This window comes from Eublepharis macularius, chromosome 2, assembly GCF_028583425.1.
Source record: "Eublepharis macularius isolate TG4126 chromosome 2, MPM_Emac_v1.0, whole genome shotgun sequence".
Classification (NCBI taxonomy): Eukaryota; Metazoa; Chordata; class Lepidosauria; order Squamata; family Eublepharidae; genus Eublepharis; species Eublepharis macularius.
Genome location: NC_072791.1, coordinates 46,379,133 through 46,400,067, shown reverse-complemented (window position 1 = coordinate 46,400,067; position 20,935 = coordinate 46,379,133). Strand labels below are relative to the sequence as shown.

The 20,935-nt window shown below is 41.8% G+C and overlaps 1 protein-coding gene across 1 annotated transcript; it reads right to left on the bottom strand.

The window, feature by feature from the left end:
- Nucleotides 1-1,163: 1,163 nt before the first annotated feature.
- Nucleotides 1,164-20,631, bottom strand: SYNDIG1L (synapse differentiation inducing 1 like). The gene is made up of 3 exons (XM_054972393.1): nt 20,203-20,631; nt 16,734-16,871; nt 1,164-2,104 (listed from the first exon to the last, which is right to left on the bottom strand). The coding sequence occupies exons 1-3, from the start codon at nt 20,629-20,631 to the stop codon at nt 1,946-1,948; spliced, it is 726 nt and encodes a 241-aa protein (XP_054828368.1). The 3' UTR covers nt 1,164-1,945.
- Between the last annotated feature and the right edge of the window lie 304 nt (nt 20,632-20,935).

The window sequence follows — 20,935 nt, the reverse complement described above, 5'->3', positions numbered from 1 at the left end:
CATTTTTGGGGGTTCTAAAGGTATGAATGACAATGGTCTTCTTGCCAGATGTGACCAGTTATCTCAGTCATTGTTAACATGCGTCTATTCAGGCTGTTTGATGGAACAGGGTCTTCTTGAGGCAGACCCTTAATCTACCACGAAGCTTGCTGCATGACCTTGGGTTGGACATTCTTTCTCAGGTTAATGTACCTCACAGGGTTATTGTGAGGATAAAATAGAGAAAGGAGAATAATGTACACAGCCCTGAGCTCCTTGGAGAAAGGGTGAGAAAATATGTGACAGAATCCAGCAGTACCGCAATGCTGAACATCCACACACCCAGAGATAACAGCACCTAATCAATAACAGGAAATCCACTTTATTTCATTAGACCTATTGAACAACATTAAATGTGCCTTGTTTGGATTAATGATCAGTTGGCTAGACTTCATTCAGTTAGCCACATACGGATTTAGAACTGCTGGGTCAGGGATGGATGGAATAGACCAAAAAGGTCACCTGTATATAGGTAATACTGTGCCTCCAGATGCTGAATGACATCACCTGCCAAATGCATGCATACACTGAACAGAACAGAAGGATTTCACAAGAAAGATCTTATGACTTACCAACATTCTGTGTTTTCCAAGTAAGAATGAACAGTTATTGCAAGGGAGATCCATGCATTTGACCTGATTTAGTTCTATAGATGTTAATATCATGAGCCCAGATAAAGAATAAATTTGGATGTACTGGAACTCAATTAGTTTAAATGCAAGCATTCCAAATTAATTTGCTTAATTTTCTTGTGCAAGTGTCTTTATGATAGTGGGCACAAGAAGGGCTCTTATGTCATGATTCCAATGATGGTTATAGGGCCATTTTTACATAGAAATTCTAATAACTACAAGGTGACTTGTTTCCACAATTTTTATTAGTAATCCTATGAGTTTAATGCCATGTGGAAAGACTTCTGGGATGTGATATATATATATTGATTATACCATATCACCTCTTAATGACTTTTCCATTTCATAATGTTCATGTTAAACTGCTTAGTGTGATCGTGTATAATGCATATAACTAAAAATATAATTAAAACTAGAAGGCCCTTGAGGATGTTTCCAAACACTATCAAGGAGTCTAGTTATACTAACTGTAACCAACAACATACAAAACTGATTTTTGTTGTCTTACTTGGAAGAGGTATGCATCTCAGGATGGAAGTGATAACTGAATGGTGCCTCTCCTGGTTTTATCAGTATAAGATGAAACTGCAGGGGAAAGCCTGGCCCAGTAGTTGTAGGTTGATAGTCAGGCAATGTGAACCTAGAAGAGAACTTGGATCAAGGTTGGCTTTATATGGTGTGTATGACCCAAGAAAGAATTATAAGCATTTGATGCTGCAGGTAGTGTCATTGGAATAAAAATGAGACTATCCTCCAACTTCTAACAAATTCTGTTTGCTACCACTGTGTGAACCTCAGTTCTATCTTCCATTGGAAAGACTTCTAATGAATTGAATCTTGCTCTGCTTTTTACTTTGCAGCCTGAGGTCAGACAGGGCCTTGGATCCAACATATGACTAAGCTTCACCAGTGACAGGCCTAGCACACAAGAACATTGCTTTAAAAACACCCTGCAGACAATTTTTAAAGAAAAAAAGAAAATACCCCTTTCACCTTTTTTTCTTGCTGAAAGTCTCAGACTTAAGGCTGTTTAGACTGTGCTATCTTTTACACTAGAGGGCATTTTTTAAACTTGTTATTCCATGATATAAAGTAGATCACAATTTATAGTTCATTGGAAAAAGGAACAAGCCTACACAGTATCTTGGAGCACAGTTATCTGTGCAGAGAGAGCTCCTTGTCAGCATGGTGTCCTGTATTTCATAGGAAAGTATGTAATCCAAGACGTTTGTCCATCAGGCAATGACAGACGAGCTTTTGTACGAAGGTCATCCCTATACATGGCCACCTTTAGACAGGTAAGCAATCAGTGCGACAATCACTCCAACATATATCCCAGTGCCAATAGTGATGGAGAGTGCAGCAAGAAACAGAGCTCGCCGGGAAGCTGAGCTGGCCAGGTGGAAGTCCCCCTTGGAGACTGCTTTGCTGGTCTGGAAAGAAAACAAAACAGGATTTAAGATGAGATACTCTTTTCAAGCCCTGCAGAAGTTAAGGACATGGATTTTTCACTGATGGCACTTTGTCTTTGGAATGCCCTCCCCCTCAAGTCTCACCTGGCACACAGTGCCCACCTCACAAGGTGATTGTTGTGAGGATTATAATAACATACTTGTAATAACACACTGTGAGTGGGCATTAAGTTGTCCTGGAGTGGTGCGTCAATGGCGGCAAGTCCAGCAACTGCCTCGGGTGCAGAGGTGCTGGAACGCGTGCTATAGAGCAACTGAGCGGGAGGGCTGGGAGGACTCACGCACGCCAAGCATCCCCCCCACCGTATTTCCTCCGGTCGCCTCACAAACTGGAAAGGAGCTGAGGAAAAGTGATATTTCTTTTGGGAGACTGTGGGGGAGGATGAGATGGAATAATGACAGAACAAAGCAAAGGGGAAAGGAAAGGAGAAAGCGGGAAGGTCCTAGAGAATCAGCGGGGACATTTCTCTCTCTGCTATTTTCCCCCTCCTTCTCTCTCTCTCTCTCTCTCTCTCTCTCTCTCTCTCAATTTAAGCCTTGGGCGAAGCTTCCACATGGAGCAAGGAAGAGAGACTTTAGCTGGCTGGGGAGCAGCGAGCGCCCGCCTGACCTTTTCTCCCCCACCTGTGCTCCCGCCTTTCTTTTTTGCTCCCCCCTACCCCCGCCACCATGTACTAAAAGGAATGACAGGAGGATTGCCCACTGGAAATAATAGGAGAGGCTTGAAGGCCCATTGGAGATAATGGGAGCCAGTGATGCCAACTTACTTGCCTGGGCTCCATTGAAATGCATCACAACACAAAAAAAGTTGCAAAGAAAATGTGGAATGGTTGTTGGGGGTTTTCCGGGCTGTATTGCCGTGGTCTTGGCATTGTAGTTCCTGACGTTTCGCCAGCAGCTGTGGCTGGCATCTTCAGAGGTGTAGCACCAAAAGACAGAGATCTCTCAGTGTCACAGTGTGGAAAAGATGTAGGTCATTTGTATCTACTCAGGAGGGGTGGGGTTGAGCTGAGTCATTCTGTAAGAGTTTCCCAGGGTGTGGAATGCTAATGGCGGGAGGCTTCACTGTATCCTGAGGAGGTTCTTTTGCATATGGATTGGTGCTTGATGTGCTAATCTTCTCTGCAGGGCTATTGTCGGGTGTGGAGTGTTTTGTTGGCCTGGTGTTTTTCAGAACTGGAGCCCATGCTCTGTTCATTCTTAAGGTTTCTTCTTTCCTGTTGAAGTTTTGCTTATGCTTGTGAATTTCAATGGCTTCCCTGTGCAGTCTGACAAAGTAGTTGGAAGTGTTGTCCAGTATTTTGGTGTCCTGGAATAAGATACTGTGCCCTGTTTGAGTTAGGCTATGTTCAGCCACTGCTGATTTTTCAGGCTGTCCAAGTCTGCAGTGTCTTTCATGTTCTTTTATTCTTGTCTGGATGCTACGCTTTGTGGTCCCGATGTAAACTTGTCCACAGCTGCAGGGTATACGGTATACTCCTGCAGAGGTGAGGGGGTCTCTGCTGTCTTTTGCTGATCGTAGCATCTGTTGTATTTTTCGGGTGGGTCTCAACAGATGCTACGATCAGCAAAAGACAGCAGAGACCCCCTCACCTCTGCAGGAGTATACCGTATACCCTGCAGCTGTGGACAAGTTTACATCGGGACCACAAAGCGTAGCATCCAGACAAGAATAAAAGAACATGAAAGACACTGCAGACTTGGACAGCCTGAAAAATCAGCAGTGGCTGAACATAGCCTAACTCAAACAGGGCACAGTATCTTATTCCAGGACACCAAAATACTGGACAACACTTCCAACTACTTTGTCAGACTGCACAGGGAAGCCATTGAAATTCACAAGCATAAGCAAAACTTCAACAGGAAAGAAGAAACCTTAAGAATGAACAGAGCATGGGCTCCAGTTCTGAAAAACACCAGGCCAACAAAACACTCCACACCCGACAATAGCCCTGCAGAGAAGATTAGCACATCAAGCACCAATCCATATGCAAAAGAACCTCCTCAGGATACAGTGAAGCCTCCCGCCATTAGCATTCCACACCCTGGGAAACTCTTACAGAATGACTCAGCTCAACCCCACCCCTCCTGAGTAGATACAAATGACCTACATCTTTTCCACACTGTGACACTGAGAGATCTCTGTCTTTTGGTGCTACACCTCTGAAGATGCCAGCCACAGCTGCTGGCGAAACGTCAGGAACTACAATGCCAAGACCACGGCAATACAGCCCGGAAAACCCCCAACAACCATCGTTCTCCGGCCGTGAAAGCCTTCGACAAAATGTGGAATGGATTTTCCATAAAGGTCTCTGGGAGTAGATAGAATACTCTGGGAGTGGAATGACAGCCCCCAGAGTGCAATGACTGTCCCTAGCTATAGAGTTTGTGCTCCAGGACCAGAAGGACAAGTTTCAGAGTGGAACAACAGTCCATGGAATAGGCTCAGTGCTCTGGGACTGGAATGACAGCCCCCAGAGAGCAGTGCAATGACAGCTCCTAGGAGTAGAAGAAGCATTCTGGGACTGGAACGACAACTCCCAGAGTGCAATGTCAGCCCCTTGGAGCAGAATCTGTGCTCTGGGAAGGAATGACAGGTTGCACAGTGGAATGACAGCCCCTGGTAGTAGCAGAAGCATTCTTGGACTGGAATGACAGCCCAAGAGTGGAATGACAGCCTCTAGGAACAGAACCTGTGCTCAGGGACTGGAATAACAGGTCAAAGAGTGGAACGACTATTTCTGGGAATAGGGTTAGGGCTCTGGGACTGGAATGATACTACCCCCTGTCATTCCACACCCACTGCCATTCCAGTCCCAGACCACTGATTATTCTCCCAGGGACTGTCATTCCACTCTGGGGCCTGTGTTGATAGATCAAGATAGGTAGCCGTGTTTATCTGTAGCATTAGGAAAAAGCAAGAGTCCAGTAGCACCTATAAGACTAACAAAATTTGTGGAAGGGTATGAGCTTTCATGAGCCACAGCTCACTTCTTCACTACTGGACTGTTGCTCTTTTTTTGGGCTGTAATGCATTTCAGTGGAGCCCATGCAAGTAAATTGGCATTCCTGGCTCTCATTTTCTCCAATGGGCCTTCAAGCCTCTCCCATTATTTCCAATGGCCAATCCTGTCATACCTTTTAGTACATCCCATTCCCCCTCCCCACCTGGCATCAATTCTACTTCTCACTTTTCCTCAGGCTTTTTTTGTGGGGGGTGCTGCTTTTGGTGGAAAGAGTGGCTGGTTGTGTGTGCACTGCCGCAGAGGAAGGAGGCAGTGAGGTGAGTCACACACAATTCCCTTTCAGTCCCTGTGCGACAGGTAGGAGCAAATCACTGCTGTTGGGTTTAAAGTTGTTGTTTTAAATTCAATTACTTTCCTCCCCCTTCTCCCTTTCATTCTCCCTCCCCCTTGCTATTCTCTGATCTCAATGCTGCTCCCCCCTTCATTCCAGCAGAGCAGTGCCCCGCACTGCGCCCCTTCTTTATCACCTCCCTTCTCTCATCCCCTAGTGTTTGTATATCACCCCCAACTTCCCCCTCTCCCCCAACAGTTTATTATTTTTTTAATTTTATTTTTCAGAATAAAGGGGGGTACAGAAAGAAGAGGGGGGATTACAGGGTCAAAGGAACAGTAAAATTTTGCACTACAAGAGTTATTAAAATACAGAGTACACAAAACATATCTTAATCCCCAATAGTTTATTTCAATATTTATACACCACATGCTTAGCTGTCAGCTGCTGCTCACTTCAAACCCAAGGGTGAGGGGGAGAAGGATGAGCATGGAGGGTAGTTCCCAAAAGGGATCTCTGACAAAGGTGATCAAGCGGGCCCTGCAAGAGAAGCCCTCCTTCTACTGCCAAGAGTCTCTGGGTTCAGAGAGAGGTGGGAAGAAAGAGAGAGGGAAACTTTTTTACACACACGCACACGCACAAGCGCATGCATGCACACGTGCGTGCGTGCACACACACACACAAGGAAGTGTGCTCAAAACTTTAATGCAAGTTGCTGTTTCTGCTCACAAAATAGATTTTTGGCTCACAATAAGAAAAACAAAGATTATTGTTATTTATTCTCACACTTATTAAAAAAATTAAAATTTAAAATTTAAATTAAGAAATAAAAATTAAATTAATGTAAAAAGTTTCAAGTTTTGTGCTTTTCATTTTTCCTACATTTCTTCTGTTTTTTAAAAATTGTTTAGTGGGAGCAGGGGGTGCAAGTAGGTATCTTGCCTCAGGCACCAGAAACCCTGGCACCGAGCAGTATATAAACCAAATGTTGTTGTTATTATTTAGGCACCAGGACAAAACATTTATCTTCATCTAGGCTTAAATATCTTTTCAGATATTTTATGGTCTGGTCCTAGCTTGAGAACTGTTTTTTCAGTATTATTTTAGCTTGTTCCACTTAATGTTCTGTTATGCCATATATTATTTTTATTAGCATGATTTTTAGTGAGTTGAATTGTTTTATTGATGCATTTATTGGTATTTGTTTTTATTATTTTTACTATGTTTTGTTTTGTTTTGTTTTATTGTTGTGAGCCACCTCAAGCAGGTTTGAAGGGGCATCATACAAATTTTCCAAATAAAAAAATAAAATATTTAGGTAAGATATTGATATAAATACATAAATAAATATTTAGGAAAGCTATTGACATAACATTCCTAACTAATGTTAGCTTTTCTTTTCTTTTTTTAGTGGAGACAGCATTTTCTTGTCTAAGAAACTAGTAGTGGGAGTGAATTAGATAATTCATGAATAGGTTCATGAGCTCCTCTGTGATACAAAGAGATGTTGACAAAATTTCTGTAAATTTCCCAGAGCAAATGGGATAGGTTTGGGACATAAATATAATAAACAAACAAACAATGCAGAACAGGCCTACCATTTGTTATTAGATATGGATAGTTAATTGGAACGAGATGTTAGGGTCTCTAGGAATAAGATGCTAAGACAACCAGCAAGAGATGACTATCATTATGATACTCTGAGCTTTCAGTGGTATCTGGCAAGTCATTTTCAGATGCAGAATGTCAGATCTTTTCCTTCAGTGATGGTATTAAATTGCTTCTCCAGGATATTTCTATGGAGGTAAGCTGACCCAAATTCAGCGAAATACTCATTATGAGAATGCACACTTTGTCATTATGTCATTAATAACCACACCTTGATAATAATAACCACACTTTGTAAACCACTCTTAGTATGACATTAAGTTGTCCTGAAGGGCAGTATTTAAATTGAATGTTATTATTATTATTTGTTTAAATAATTTATATCTTGCTTTTAATAATAACATTCGATTTATATATTGCCCTTCAGGACAACTTAACGTCCATTCAGATCAATTTACAAAGTATGTTTTTATTATCCCCACAACAATCACTCTGTGAGTGGGGCTGAGAGAGATCTGGAAGAGCTGTAACTGACCCAAGGTCACCCAGCTGGCTTCAAGTGGAGGAGTGGGGAATCAAACCTGGTTCTCCAGATTAGAGAAATTGGCTCTTCTTCCCAATAGGGGCTTAAATCAACGTACAAATCTTCCCCTCCCTTTATCTTTACAACAACAGTCCTGTGTGGTAGGTTGGGCTAAGATAAGAGAGTAAATGGCCTAAGCGCCATACAGTAAGCTTCCATGGCAGAGTGGGGATTTGAACCTGGGTCTTCCAGATCTTAGTTTGACAGTCTGATCTGTTGGCTCCAGGGATGCCATTCCCCCACTGGGAAACGAAAAGGAAAACTTCCACCAGAGGCTATATGGTTAATAATGTAGAACTCACAAGCTTACAATATAATTCTCTTACAGGATTGCAAGGCAGGTACAACAATAGTATGTCCAATGAACATGAACTTTATAAACTTTTGCAACATACAGTTTTATACAACATAAACCTAAACCCTTTATACAACATTTTAGTATTTCATACACAAGTTGCAAAATTCCAAACGAAAGGTTCCCCGGGGTGGGGGTGGGGACTGGGAAGGTTGAGGCAAATCGAGAGTGTCCATTAATAATTGCTTATAAGGGTACGCAGTCCCAATTAATCTTGTGGACCATCCCTCGTAATCGCGACCGTGTAGTTCCCGGTTAGCCCGAAGAGACGTTGTTGGCCAGATGTAATAGTACAGCACTATTAGACCTCTCAAAGTCCGCATCCTAGAACATGTGTCTAGGATCCGGAATAAGGTAATAGAGGCTCCCCTTTCTCTTCATTTTTCAGAATACAACCATGATGCGGAGGCTATTAGAGTCACGGGGCTGTTTCAGGCTAGCAAAGGAGTGGGTTTGCAAAAGGAATTATTACGCAGGGAAGCTTATTGGATCCACACCCTGGACACTTTGTCTCCTAAAGGACTTAATAATGAGATTGTTCTTAAATGTTTTCTGGATTAACCTCTGAATGGGTATTTTGGAAACAGCTGTAACAGTTTTGTCAGTTACCACACACATTTAAGTGGGTTAGCTCCTTATGGAGCACGTCAGATATTATCGGCGTCGAACTTGGGAGAGGGTTGAGAAGCTCTGAGCTCGCGTACACGGGTAAGAATTAGTGCTGTCCATGTTAAACAATTGTGTATGATAAATGAATGAATGACTGTTAGGTGTATCTGATTTATTTTGCGTAGTAGTCAAGACAGTTGCTCCTGAAGAAGTCACGAATGAAAAGTTGACTGGAACATCTGGCCAACAACGTCTCTTCGGGCTAACCGGGAACTACACGGTCGTGATTACGAGGGATGGTCCACAAGATTAATTGGGACTGCGTACCCTTATAAGCAATTATTAATGGACACTCTCGATTTGCCTCAACCTTCCCAGTCCCCCCCCCCCGGGGAACCTTTCGTTTGGAATTTTGCAACTTGTGTATGAAATACTAAAATGTTGTATAAAGGGTTAGGTTTATGTTGTATAAAACTGTATGTTGCAAAAGTTTATAAAGTTCATGTTCATTGGACATACTATTGTTGTACCTGCCTTGCAATACTGTAAGAGAATTATATTGTAAGCTTGTGAGTTCTACATTATTAACCATATAGCCTCTGGTGGAAATTTTCCTTTTCGTTTGCTTGTGTAACCAGGGCTGGCCCCCTCGTTCTTTATTCCCCCACTGGGGGCAGGGGATCCCTCACTCTCCCCCTCCCCCCCCGGCTCTACGCACCTGGCTGGTGGGGGAGGAAAGGTGGGGGAATGCCACCCCAGACGTGCTCCTGGTGCAGCGCTACAATGTCACCTCTGGGAGTGACATCATTGCACTATCCTTGAAAGTTCTCCTGCACTTCTCAGCCTGAGAAGCGCACAGTCCCATGCCTGTGCAATTTCACTTCCTGGAAGTGACATCATCATGTAGGTGTGGGAGCGTGCATGTGAGGAATACTCAGAAACACCAAAAAGGTAAGTGCTGGGTCTCCTGCCCTCCCACCGGATGGTAGGGGAAACTGGCATCCTTAGATAGCTCTCATCTGGTGTTGCTCATCAGTTTCATATTTGGGTTTTTACTATTTTATGTACTAATCTTTTATAGTATTCTAAAAATGTTAGCTACCACTGGCTTTTTTTGGGGGGGGGAAGAGCCAGCTTAGTGTAGTAGTTAAGAGCGGCATGACTCTAATCTGGAGAGCCAGGTTTGATTCCCCACTCCTCCACTTGAAGCCAGCTGGGTGACCTTGGGTCAGTCACAGCTCTCTCAGAGCTCTCTCAACCCCACCCACCTTTCTTGTGGGGATAATAATGGCATACTTTGTAAATGGCTCTGAGTGATGTTGAGTTGTCCTGAAGGGTGGTATATAAATCGAATGTTTTTTGTTGTTGTTATTATGTACGATCTAAATAAATTGCACCATTCAAAAGGACCATAGCTTCACATTTTTGTGTTGCTGGCAAATGTGGGTTTATCATTCTTCAGATCTTACTGCATTTCACTTCATTGTTGTAAGGAATAATGTTGTTATTGATTGTTCTTTTCTTTAAAAAATTCCTGTCTTTAAATAGTGTTTAATAAAGATCAGAATACCACCTCTCAGCTAGGGTTTCCAGGCTTCTTCAAACTGGCCTTTATTTAAGTCTGTACTGAAAGCTGTTGGAAGTCGAAACAGAAAACTCGCACACCATCTTTTTCCGCATGTTGTTCATTCTTAATTAAAACCTAGGAACTGACTTCTGCTGGGTAAGTTTGATTACAATGTAAGTTGACAGAAATCCGTAGAAACCCACTGGTGTGACCACAGAGTAATAGAATGAATACAGCCTTCAGACTGCCATCTTTTTAACTTCTTTCATTTCCTTCTACAGAAACTATTTATAGTACCAGGAAAATGCAGTTGATATAATCTACTTGGACTTCAGCCAAGCATCTGATAAAGTACCACACAGGAAATTACTATTTAAACTGGGAAAAGATGGGTAAGAAAATGGTTAAAAGGGTACAAAGAAAAGATTATGCAAAAAGGCAAATATTTTATTAGAGAAAGCTAACAAGTGGATATGCTCAGCAATCAGTCTTGGGACTTATTTTGCTAATTAGGGACCCTAGGAAGGGACATACGATATTGCTGATAGAATTTGTGAATAATACCAAGCAAAGAAGTCTTGTAAATGCAGGCAAGAACTGGGAAGTTACACAGGATGAACTGGAGTAATAGAATTTACATTAGATTCATTAATAACAACATCGAATACGTATATTTGAATCTTACCACTATCTTTGTTGTCAGCTTCAAGATGGGGGAAGAAGAGAGGGTAAAAAAGACCTGGAGATAGTGTATGATCACATTATGATTTATATGCTGTTTAAGTTATAGATTTACAAACAGCGTGCTTCTGAGCCTTCAGTGAGTTGCCAGGTCTTTCATGGTCTGAATCCGACTAACAATAATTCCAGTGGGTAAGCTGTTCTATAATTTTCTGTGTAATAATCAGGAACATGATTTTCTTTCTTTCCACTGAATCTGAAGAATTGAGCTCTGATGCATGAAAGCTCATACTGGAATAAATATTGTTAGTCTTTAAGATTCCATTGGACTTCTCTCCTGATTTCCTCAGACACTCTGCTTTGTGTAGCTTTGCCATCTGAAGCAGGGTGGGTGGTGACTAGACATGGGCATGAACAGGAAAAAAAACCCGAACAGGCTGTTCGATGTTCATTCCCAACGACAAACACGAACAGACGAATGGAACCAAACATGTCCCATTAACGAACGTGTTTGGTGTTCGTTGTTCATCGGCACCAGAGCGGCCCCCTTAGCACTTAGAGAGCCCATATTCACAGAAAATGTGCAGCAGGCTCTTCTCCAGCCATTAACCAAGTTTGGTCAAGATTGCAGTATGGATCTCGGAGTACCTGGAAGATCCTGCGAGGGGGGCCTGGAAGACCCCGATCCATCAGCTGGAAGGAGGGAGATTTTGAAGGGAAGGAGGTTCCCCACACCATTTGCAAATGGCAGAGAGAACTTTCTTCCATTCCAAATCTCCCCTCCTCCCTCCAGCCGGCTGGAAGGAGGGAGACTTTGAAGGGAAGGAGGTTCCCCATGCCATTTGCAAACAGCATGGGGAACCTTCTTCCCTTCAGAGTCTCCCCACCTCCCTCTAGCTAACTGGAAGGAAAGAAGGAGGTTCTGCACGCCGTTTGCAAACGGCGCAGGGAACTTTCTTCCCTTCCAAGTCTCCCCCCTCCCTCCCACGAATAGCCTACCACGAACATGTTCATGAACAGGGTCATGTTCGTGGTTGTTCGTGATTCCCTTTTTGTGGATGGCAACGAACAATGAACATTGTGTATTGTCGAAGGCTTTCACGGCCGGAGAACGATGGTTGTTGTGGATCTTCCGGGCTGTATAGCCGTGGTCAGGAATTACAATGCCAAGACCATGGCTATACAGCCTGGAAAATCCACAACAACCAATGAACATCGTGTTCGGGTTTTTTTCTGTTCATGCCCACCTCTCATCCAGAGAACCTGCTCCATCTTGTATTACAATGATATATCAATATAACGGAATGAAAGTGAAGAATTTTTTAAAGAAAAAATTGCAAAAGCCCCAGTGGCCCAGGGGAAGGGGAGTGGCCACCCCCAAGGCCAGAAAAAGTGGCACAATTTGAAAGGGACGTAGCTGCTGCTGCCCTGAGCTCCTTCCTTACAGAGGTCAAATTGCCCCACTGGTGCTCTCCTCTGCCTTCTCAAACTTGGCCCAGGCATGGATCTCTGGTCTGGACTGCAGGGGGTGGGCTGAGCTTAGAGATGGGTCATGGAGCTGCTCCCTTTTTAGTCTTCCACATGTAAAGACAGGCAGTGTGTTCATTTTTGATCATTTTTTAAAAATCCAGCCCAAATTGATATAAGCATGCATGTGACACCACTGATAACAATAATAACTAAACTTATATACTGCTAGACAGATTAGTGCCCCACCCAAAGCGATTAACAAAGTCAGTGTTATTATTATCCCCACCATACAGCTGAGAAGCTGGAGCTGAGACGAGTGGCTTACCCAAGGCCACCTACTAAGGACACCACCAATGACACTTCCGATGACAACTGCACTCTTGGTTAAAAATCCTGATCATTTAAGGCACATGAGGAAGAAAATAAACAATTCCACAAATGAAAAATTCCAAGGGAGGTCAGATGTGTAGAGAACCGTACCCAAACCAATTCCAGTGCCTGTGAATCAACTGCTAAGAAAATCAGGAGTAAGTCAAGCGTGTGGAAATGCCCATGATTAGTTGGTTTATTATAGACTGTTATTCTATTATAGTTAACTGATTAGATTGATTTTAGTATTTTATTGTTTTGTTGTTTTAAGTTAATATTTAATTAATCCTAGCTGCCCCCGAAAGCCTTTTTGAGATGAGAGGTGGGATATATTATTTTAAAAAATAAAAATACCTTAAATTCTATGGCTAGGTTTGGAAATATTGATACTATTGTGTAAGTCATTTGAATTTAATACTGTGAAACATTTCCTTTTTTCTCAGGGAGAGACAAGGCCCTCTGCATAGTCACCACCACTAGAAGTGGGCACGAACTGAAAACGGACCAAAATTTTACAGTGACCGGGCCATTCGGCATTTGCAAGCTGGCAGGTCGTAGGACATGCCTTTTTTCATGGATGTGATGAAGTTTGGCTAGTCCGTCGGTCCACGAAACCAGACATCCCGGCACTGAGCAATCAATTCCCTAGGCAATGTAGGAGCTGCCTGCAGACCTTTTGTTGCCCTTGAAACACACCAACCATGAGGAATACAAAGAGGTACAAGACAAGGTTGCCCACTGTCACCCTTGTTATTTATACTGGTGCTTGAAGTCCTGAATAGGGACGTAAGATAAGATGAGAGAATTAGAGGTTTAAAGGTGAAACAGGAGACTTACAAGTTAAGAGCCTTTGTAAGATGATTTAGTGTTGGTTTTGGAGGATCCTTTAAAGGGAATTGAAAGCTTAATGTCAAAACTGAAAAAATAATGGCTGGTTTTAAGGTTAATAAGCAGAAGATGACTAAGAATATGAAAATACAGAATCAAATGAAATTGGAAAGCAAAACAGGGTTTAAAATTGAGAAAAAGGTAAAATGCTTGGGTATTACTTTGTCAAATATGAACTATATGTTATTCCAAAATAATTATATTAGGACTTGGAAGGAAATTAAAAGTGATATGTTGAGATGGGATAACATTCAATTATTGTTGTTGGGAACAATAGCTACAATTAAAATGAATGTTTGACCTAGAATGTTATTCCTGTTTCAGACAATTCCAGTATTGACAACTGAGGCATCATTTAAGCAATGGCAGAAGGATATATTGAGATTTATATGGCAAGGCAAAAAAAAAGAGAGTTAAATTTAAGATTCTACAGAATGCAAAGGAAAGAGGAGGTCTGGGTCTAACAGATTTGAGATTATATTTTGCGGCTAACTGTCTAATAAAGAATGGGTATTGTTAAAAAATGAAAGACTATTGGGCCTTGAAGGTCACGAGTTAAAATTTGAGTGGCATGGGTATCAATGGTATGACAAAGTTAAGACCAATGCAAAGTCTGAGAGTATGGAATCAATATAAACTTAGGTTTTGTTTGAAAATACCTCTTAGAATAAGTGAGACTTTGAAAATGATATTTATTTGTTGCGGAGAAAATTGGAACTCAATTTGTAGTTTAGTTTTAGGCTTTTTTTGTTTTTGTTTTCTGTTATTTGTTTATTTATTTATTTCAGATTTCTATTCCGCCCTCCCCGTGAGCGGGCAGGGCAGATAACAACATATTAAAATACAATTTAAAAAAATTCATGTACATTAAAAACAGCACATCCAGACCCCTGGGCCCCAGCCCAGCGGAACGGAAGGGACACAGGCTGCCTGGAAGGTCATTTTGCAAACAGCACACAAGGTAAGCTGCCACCAGCTCCCCACTCTATCCCTAGGCTAAGGAGTCAGGGAGCAAAGCTCCAGAGCCTATTAGGGAATTAGCCAAAGCCAAGTCTACCTTGCAAGGATAATGTTGCAGGTAGAGTTCACAGCAAAAGAGTATTTGTATGGTAGGTGGTTCACAAGCACACACAGGGTGAGTTCAGCAAGGATTTTATAGCTTTGAGGCTTCAGAGTCTCAATAACCCACACAAGGTAAAAATACAAAGGTTTATTGATCAAAGTGCAAGGTTATTACAAGCACACGACAAAATGTGAGAACAAAAAAAGAGATATCTATAGCTGTTAGCTCTACATACCACAGTAAATCCTTAGGAGGCAAAGCAAGTTGGTTTCTCAAACATGGCTCTCTCTCTCTATATATGTATATGTATATGTATATGTATATGTATATGTATATATGTATATATGTATATGTCTTTTTTTTAGAATGTTGTTTATCTTCTATGTTTATTGTTTATAGATTGTATGCTACTGTTTATAGATTTTAAGTTACTGTTTATAGCTTAAATAAAGAAAAATTCTTCTAAAAAAAAAGAAACACCAGTCTTACCCTGGAAACTTTGATAGGCAGCTCTGGCTGCCAACCAGAGACCTCCCATTATTCTCTATGTGAACGTTTAGTGTATAAGACGCAGTGCGGAGCTGTGGTTTCACTTTCCAGCTGGTTACCAGCTTAGAGGAACTGCTTGTTGCGGGAGCTTTTTTGGATTGTGCCAGAGGGAGGCTTGGGGCTTGTGTTGCAGCAAGGCTCTGGGTGAGAGAAAGTTTATTGGGTTTCCTTGGCTAAGGGCTCATTCTTGTTTCTCCTTTTTTCCTTTCAATTCTTATTTGCTTGTGGGGCGGTGAGCTAGCCTAGGGCTGTGCCCCAACCCAGTCTCAGAGCTGCAGTCAGCCTCTGGGTACAAGCTTATTGGTCTCCTTGAGGGCTCACTCTTCTGTCTCATTTCCTCCCCCCCTTTCAGTTCTTATGTGATTGTGGGGTGTTGGTCTAGCTTAGGGCTCTGCCAATTGCTGCAAGCCCATGCAAGTCAATTGATGTTTGTGGCTCCTATTCTATGTACTGGAAGTTTCCTGGGGTGGCCACTTTGGGGGTCTGTAACTCAGATGTCCAAAATGCAATCTTGGCCAAACTTGGAGGGTGGCTGGAGAAGAGCCTACTGAAGTCATGCTGTGACTAGGGTGGTGCTAGGGCCCGCAGAAGTGACAAACCATGGACTGATGAACCGGTCTGCAAACTGCTGGTCCATGAATGATCTGTGGTCTGTGAAATGCAACCGACCATGGACCAATGATTTGTGGCTTTTTCCTGGTCCATGCCCATGTCTAGTCATCACTGTCTTTTCCTCAGCATCAGGATATGCTGATGCTTTCTTTCTCCAAAATGACAAAAGGATTCCCTGCATTTGACAAAACTATATCTGCTGAGGAGGAGGAGAATGAACAAAATGACTGGCGTCTAGATAAAAGTACTTTTCAAGAGTGGAATGTGCTTCAGGTACAGGAAGAGTGAGCAGAGGCAAACAAAGCCAGGGAAACTGTACCTTTAATAGTAGTGTAGAAGAGGAAAGATCAGTAGGTGCAATTTGGCATGTCACTATAGGTAAGAAAGCGGCACTTGCTGAAATCCCCTCCTTGGCACAGCTATTGAAAATGCAAGAACCCTGCATTCCTTGGTCTTCCTAACTGTGATGGCTCAAGGGACTCTCTTTGTTGGACCATAACCTATGTTGAACTGAGGCCCCATATGGTTCTCTTCGGCCAGTATTGATACACAAACAGAGAGGTATGGACTTGCATCACATCTGAAATGGAACAAGTACATTCTGCTTCCAACTTTGGCCAGCCTTCAGGAGGACACAAACAATGCTCCTGGTTCTTCTAAGCTAGACTACAGGGCCAGTTCTACTGTTATGCAAATGCCAGATTTGGGGCAGCAAATTGTCAATAATTTGATTTATTATTATATTTTTAGAAATGATGATGTGTGACATATCAGTAAGCTCCTATACATCTTCATGCTAGCAGGGATCCCATTGTGATAGAGGCCCTAAAATGTAACATACTTAGCATAATCCTTAATGCTGCCCTATTAGGCCACAAAACAATTCTTTAAACCCAGACAAGTATACAATAGGAGACATTGGAAGATGCACATGCTTACCCCTTGAGAAAAGTAGAAGGCGGCAATTCCCAGAGGCCAAAAACAGCAAAGCATTGAGAAAATAGCCAAGCCCAGGTGGTCTCGAGGGGGAAGCATCAGAAAATGATCTTCACTCTCACTGTCACTTGAGGTGTCACTCTGGAAAGCAGATTAATTTCATGATGGTGAATAGTAGCACACCCAGCAGGAGCAGTAAACGTAATCAGCTCACACTTCCCATGTTTGGTGCGGCTGCTGTAGATATATAGCATGCGTGATGCAGATGTGGGGCATAAAACTTCCCCACTGAGCAATATAATGCGAGCCTCAGCAGGAGGTGCCCATATCACAAGAGACAGACAGAAATCCACATTGCTTGTCTGTCAAGGATCAGCAGGTAGCCTGGATCATTCAGTGGGGGACTGGATGAGGCACCATATCTATCGTCATTCTGTCATTCATATCTAAAATATTTGATATCTATTAGGCAATAGGTGAGGTACTTAAGTCTGCTGATCAAGAAGGTCTTCTTGGCTTTAATCCATAAGGTATTTAATTTACAATGATCCAGACATTATAAAATAACGTCTAACCAATTTTCAAGTGACTTGCTCCAAAATAGATTCATGGAAGTCCCACTATATAAAATGTGGGACTTCCATGAATCTACTTTTGGAGAAAACACCGGTGCATAGGGCAGAGAGAATGGACAGAGAGATCTTTTCTCGCTCTCCCAAAATACTAGAACTCGAGAGCACCCAGTAAAGTTAATGTGCAATATATTCAGGAGGGACAAAAGGAAGTACTTCTTTATTCAACAAGTGATTAAAATGTGGAATTCACTGCCAGAGGATGTTATAATCGCCACAAGCAAAGATGGTTTTAAAAGGGGATTAGACAGATTTAGGGAGGATAGGTCCATCAGTGGCTACTAGCCATAGTGTCTGAAGGGAATCTCACATTCAAAAGTGGTGGTGGTGGACAAGAGTGCCCTCAAGTCATAGCAGACTTAAGACAACCCCTGGTGGGGTTTTCATGGCAAGAGACTAACAGAGGTGGTTTGCCATTGCCTGCCTCTGCAACCCTGGTCTTTGTTGGAGGTCTCGCAATCAATTACTAACCAAGGCCAACCCAGCTTAGTTTCTGAGATCTGACAAGATCAGGTTCACCTGGGCTAGCCAGGTCAGGGTACATTCAAAGGTAGTAAACCTCTAAATGGGGAAAATACAAGGTCAAGTTACAAACAACAATTCCACTATAACTGCAGATTGATTAAACATACCCAAAGACATTGGAAACCAAGCCTCAGAACACTATATCAAGTGAAGATCATTGTGTGAGTGAAGTCTACAGCCTGCTAACCATTTGAATTATACCACAAAATACAAGAGACAAGAGCATTGAGAGCATTTTTATATTGGTTTCTAAATGTGTGGGTGTGTTTGTTTAACATAAATATTGTACAATTGACCGCTGAGGAAGGCCTAAGGGATGAAACATGTCTGGTCTGTCTTTGTGTCGGTAATTGGACTGTAGCATCATCTGTATATGGAGAATGTTTTAGTTACTTTTAGCAGATGCATGTAGCCTGTAATTTAGGCCCTATATTTTAAACTTGTTTTTAATTACAACCTTGTGTACATTCATAATAAATACTTATTTGGAATATTTTTATTTTAGTTTGTAACTTAACCCTGTATTTTCCCCAGCCTCTGGGGTTTTCTCCCCCACCCCCTTTTCTTTTTCATTGTTAGTAAACCTCTAAATACCAGTGCTAGGAGGCAACATCATGGGAAGGCACTGACTTCAATGCTCTGTTGTTGGCCTTCAAGAATAACTGGCTGGACACTGTATGAACAAGGATGTTGGATGAGATAAGGGATAACAATGACATTGCCAACATTACTACATCACTTCTGTGAAACATATGGAAGTGATGTGGGATAGTTCTAGGAATCACTAGAAATTCTATGGTTTTACCATAGTTTTTGGCAATTCCTAGAGCGACATCATTTCCAGGTTTTCCCCAGAAGTCACATAGTGATATCACCAACATGGTACATCTCCTGCATGTCTCTGGCTCCAACCCTCCCATTTGTTGCCAGGCTTGGGCTCATCCTGGCAAGCCTAGATTAGATGAACCACTGGTGTGATCAAGCAAGGCTTTTCTTACAATATGTTCAAGATATTTGTAATCATATCTAACAAGCAAAACTGAAAAAGTGTGACAAATAGACTTGTAAATCTAAACCAATAATCAGAATATTAAATGAATCCAGAAGGTATACTGGTGTATGGGCAAATTAACAACCTTAGAGGAAGCCTTAAGGAAGCTGGTGTCCAAATTACATTAGCCCAATAAATATTTAAGCTGCTGTCTTCAAATCATTGATTCCAGAGGGAACTCAAGTTTTCAGAGGGGCTTTTGTGGAGTGAGAATTCTTGGAATTTGAGTCAGACGATTATTATGTAGGAAAAATGTCAAGTTTTTGATTTGTACTATACTAATTACTATTGCCACTTTATACCATGCCTGCTTTATTTATTAGGAAGGAAGTCCCATTCAATTCGGTGGAACTTTCAAGTTAAATCTCCTTAGGTTCACAGCCTTTTCTTATTAAATAACACAGTGTGAAATTATAAACTAGAAAGCAGCAGCAGCAAGTTTTAGATCCCCCACTTACTTCTGTCAGCACTAGGCCCTCAGTATAAAACACCTGGCATCTTACTGATTTTTCTCTTCTCCAAGAGCTTCTGTTACATTGTCTTGTTAAAATATTTCTAGGACATCTTTCACTATCATGGCATTTAAGCAGAGTTTTTTCACCCTCCTACACTTCCTCTCATTAAGTATTTTCAGTCTTCCCCTTTATCCCCACGCCATTTGATCTCTGTCTTTCCAACCAAACTTGCACATATTCTTTCACACTTAACAGTATCACAAAGGAGGTAAAAGGATTTTCAGAGCTTCTAATACCAGATCCTTTCAGGCTTCTTGGAGGTGAGGTGAGAATCAAGACATTATCTCAAGCTAAATTCTCAGCACACTAGTTGGGGATTTGAGGTTTCCCTAGATCATTATTTTTCTTGAGTACTGGTGAAATGGGGCTATTTTTCATCTTCAGCAATGTATCTCACCTGTATTGAAGACTAAATGGATAAAATGTTGTATAAACTGGTTTAAAGGAAGATTCTGAATATGAGTCTTAAAGAAGCTAGTAAAAACTCCTACTTATCTTGCATCCCCCGCACCAAATAGCTCAGGATATTTATTCCTAACACATTATATTGTGAGGCCTAGTCCCTCAAGTATAAAGTTATTCCTGAGGGATCAGGCCTCACAGTATCCCTCAGGTTAGGGAAGTTATTATGCATCATTTACCTCAGAAGGCAGAGCAAGTTTTTTCATAAATCTACACCCCCAATGTAAGCATGCTTACTCAGAAATAAGTTCCAAGTGTGCATTAGGATTGTAGCCTATGAAACATACTTCATATTCCTGGAATTCTTCCTCCTCCACTTCATAGGACACTGTCTGGATTTTGATGTCGTTCTCCATGAGGGATCGTCCTTGTGTTTCCTGTCCATCAGAAGATTCAATGTGGGGCTCTTTGTTTTCCATGAAGGTTGTCTCACAACTCTCAACTTTGTTATCTTTGACTTTGACACTGGTCTCATCTTTCACCAGGATAAAATTTGGACCATACAATGCTTCAACAGCTAGCTGTAGAGAACTGGCATCCAGCAGCTGGTGAGTCCTTGCATTGCCAGAGTTTTGGAAGATGTAAGAGTATAGTTTGCCTGGACAACGGTGGCCAGCATAGTCCTGATTGCTGTGCTGGTGGAAAGTATAACTGCCATGAAGGTGTCCATTGTTCTTGGCTAACAGGGGGTTCTGAAGTTCACTCAGACTTTCCATTCTACTGAAAAATCTACTTGAGATGCTTCTGAGACAGATGACAGTCAGAGGTCCTGAAGAACAGAAAAGGAAGGAAGAGTGAGAGAGTTGATTAAGTGGTTTGGAAACTTGACTAAGTAGCAGCGACTACATTATGTTGACCAATCACTCAGAATATGAGAGTTATGAAAGAAATCCAGGAGCTGAATCTATATCATATGTGTTTTTCACATATGCTGCTTGACATAAATTCATAATGGTTTGTGGTATGTTAAGGACTGGCTTGATCTCATGCCATCTGACTGCAAAGGCTTCAAGCCCAGTA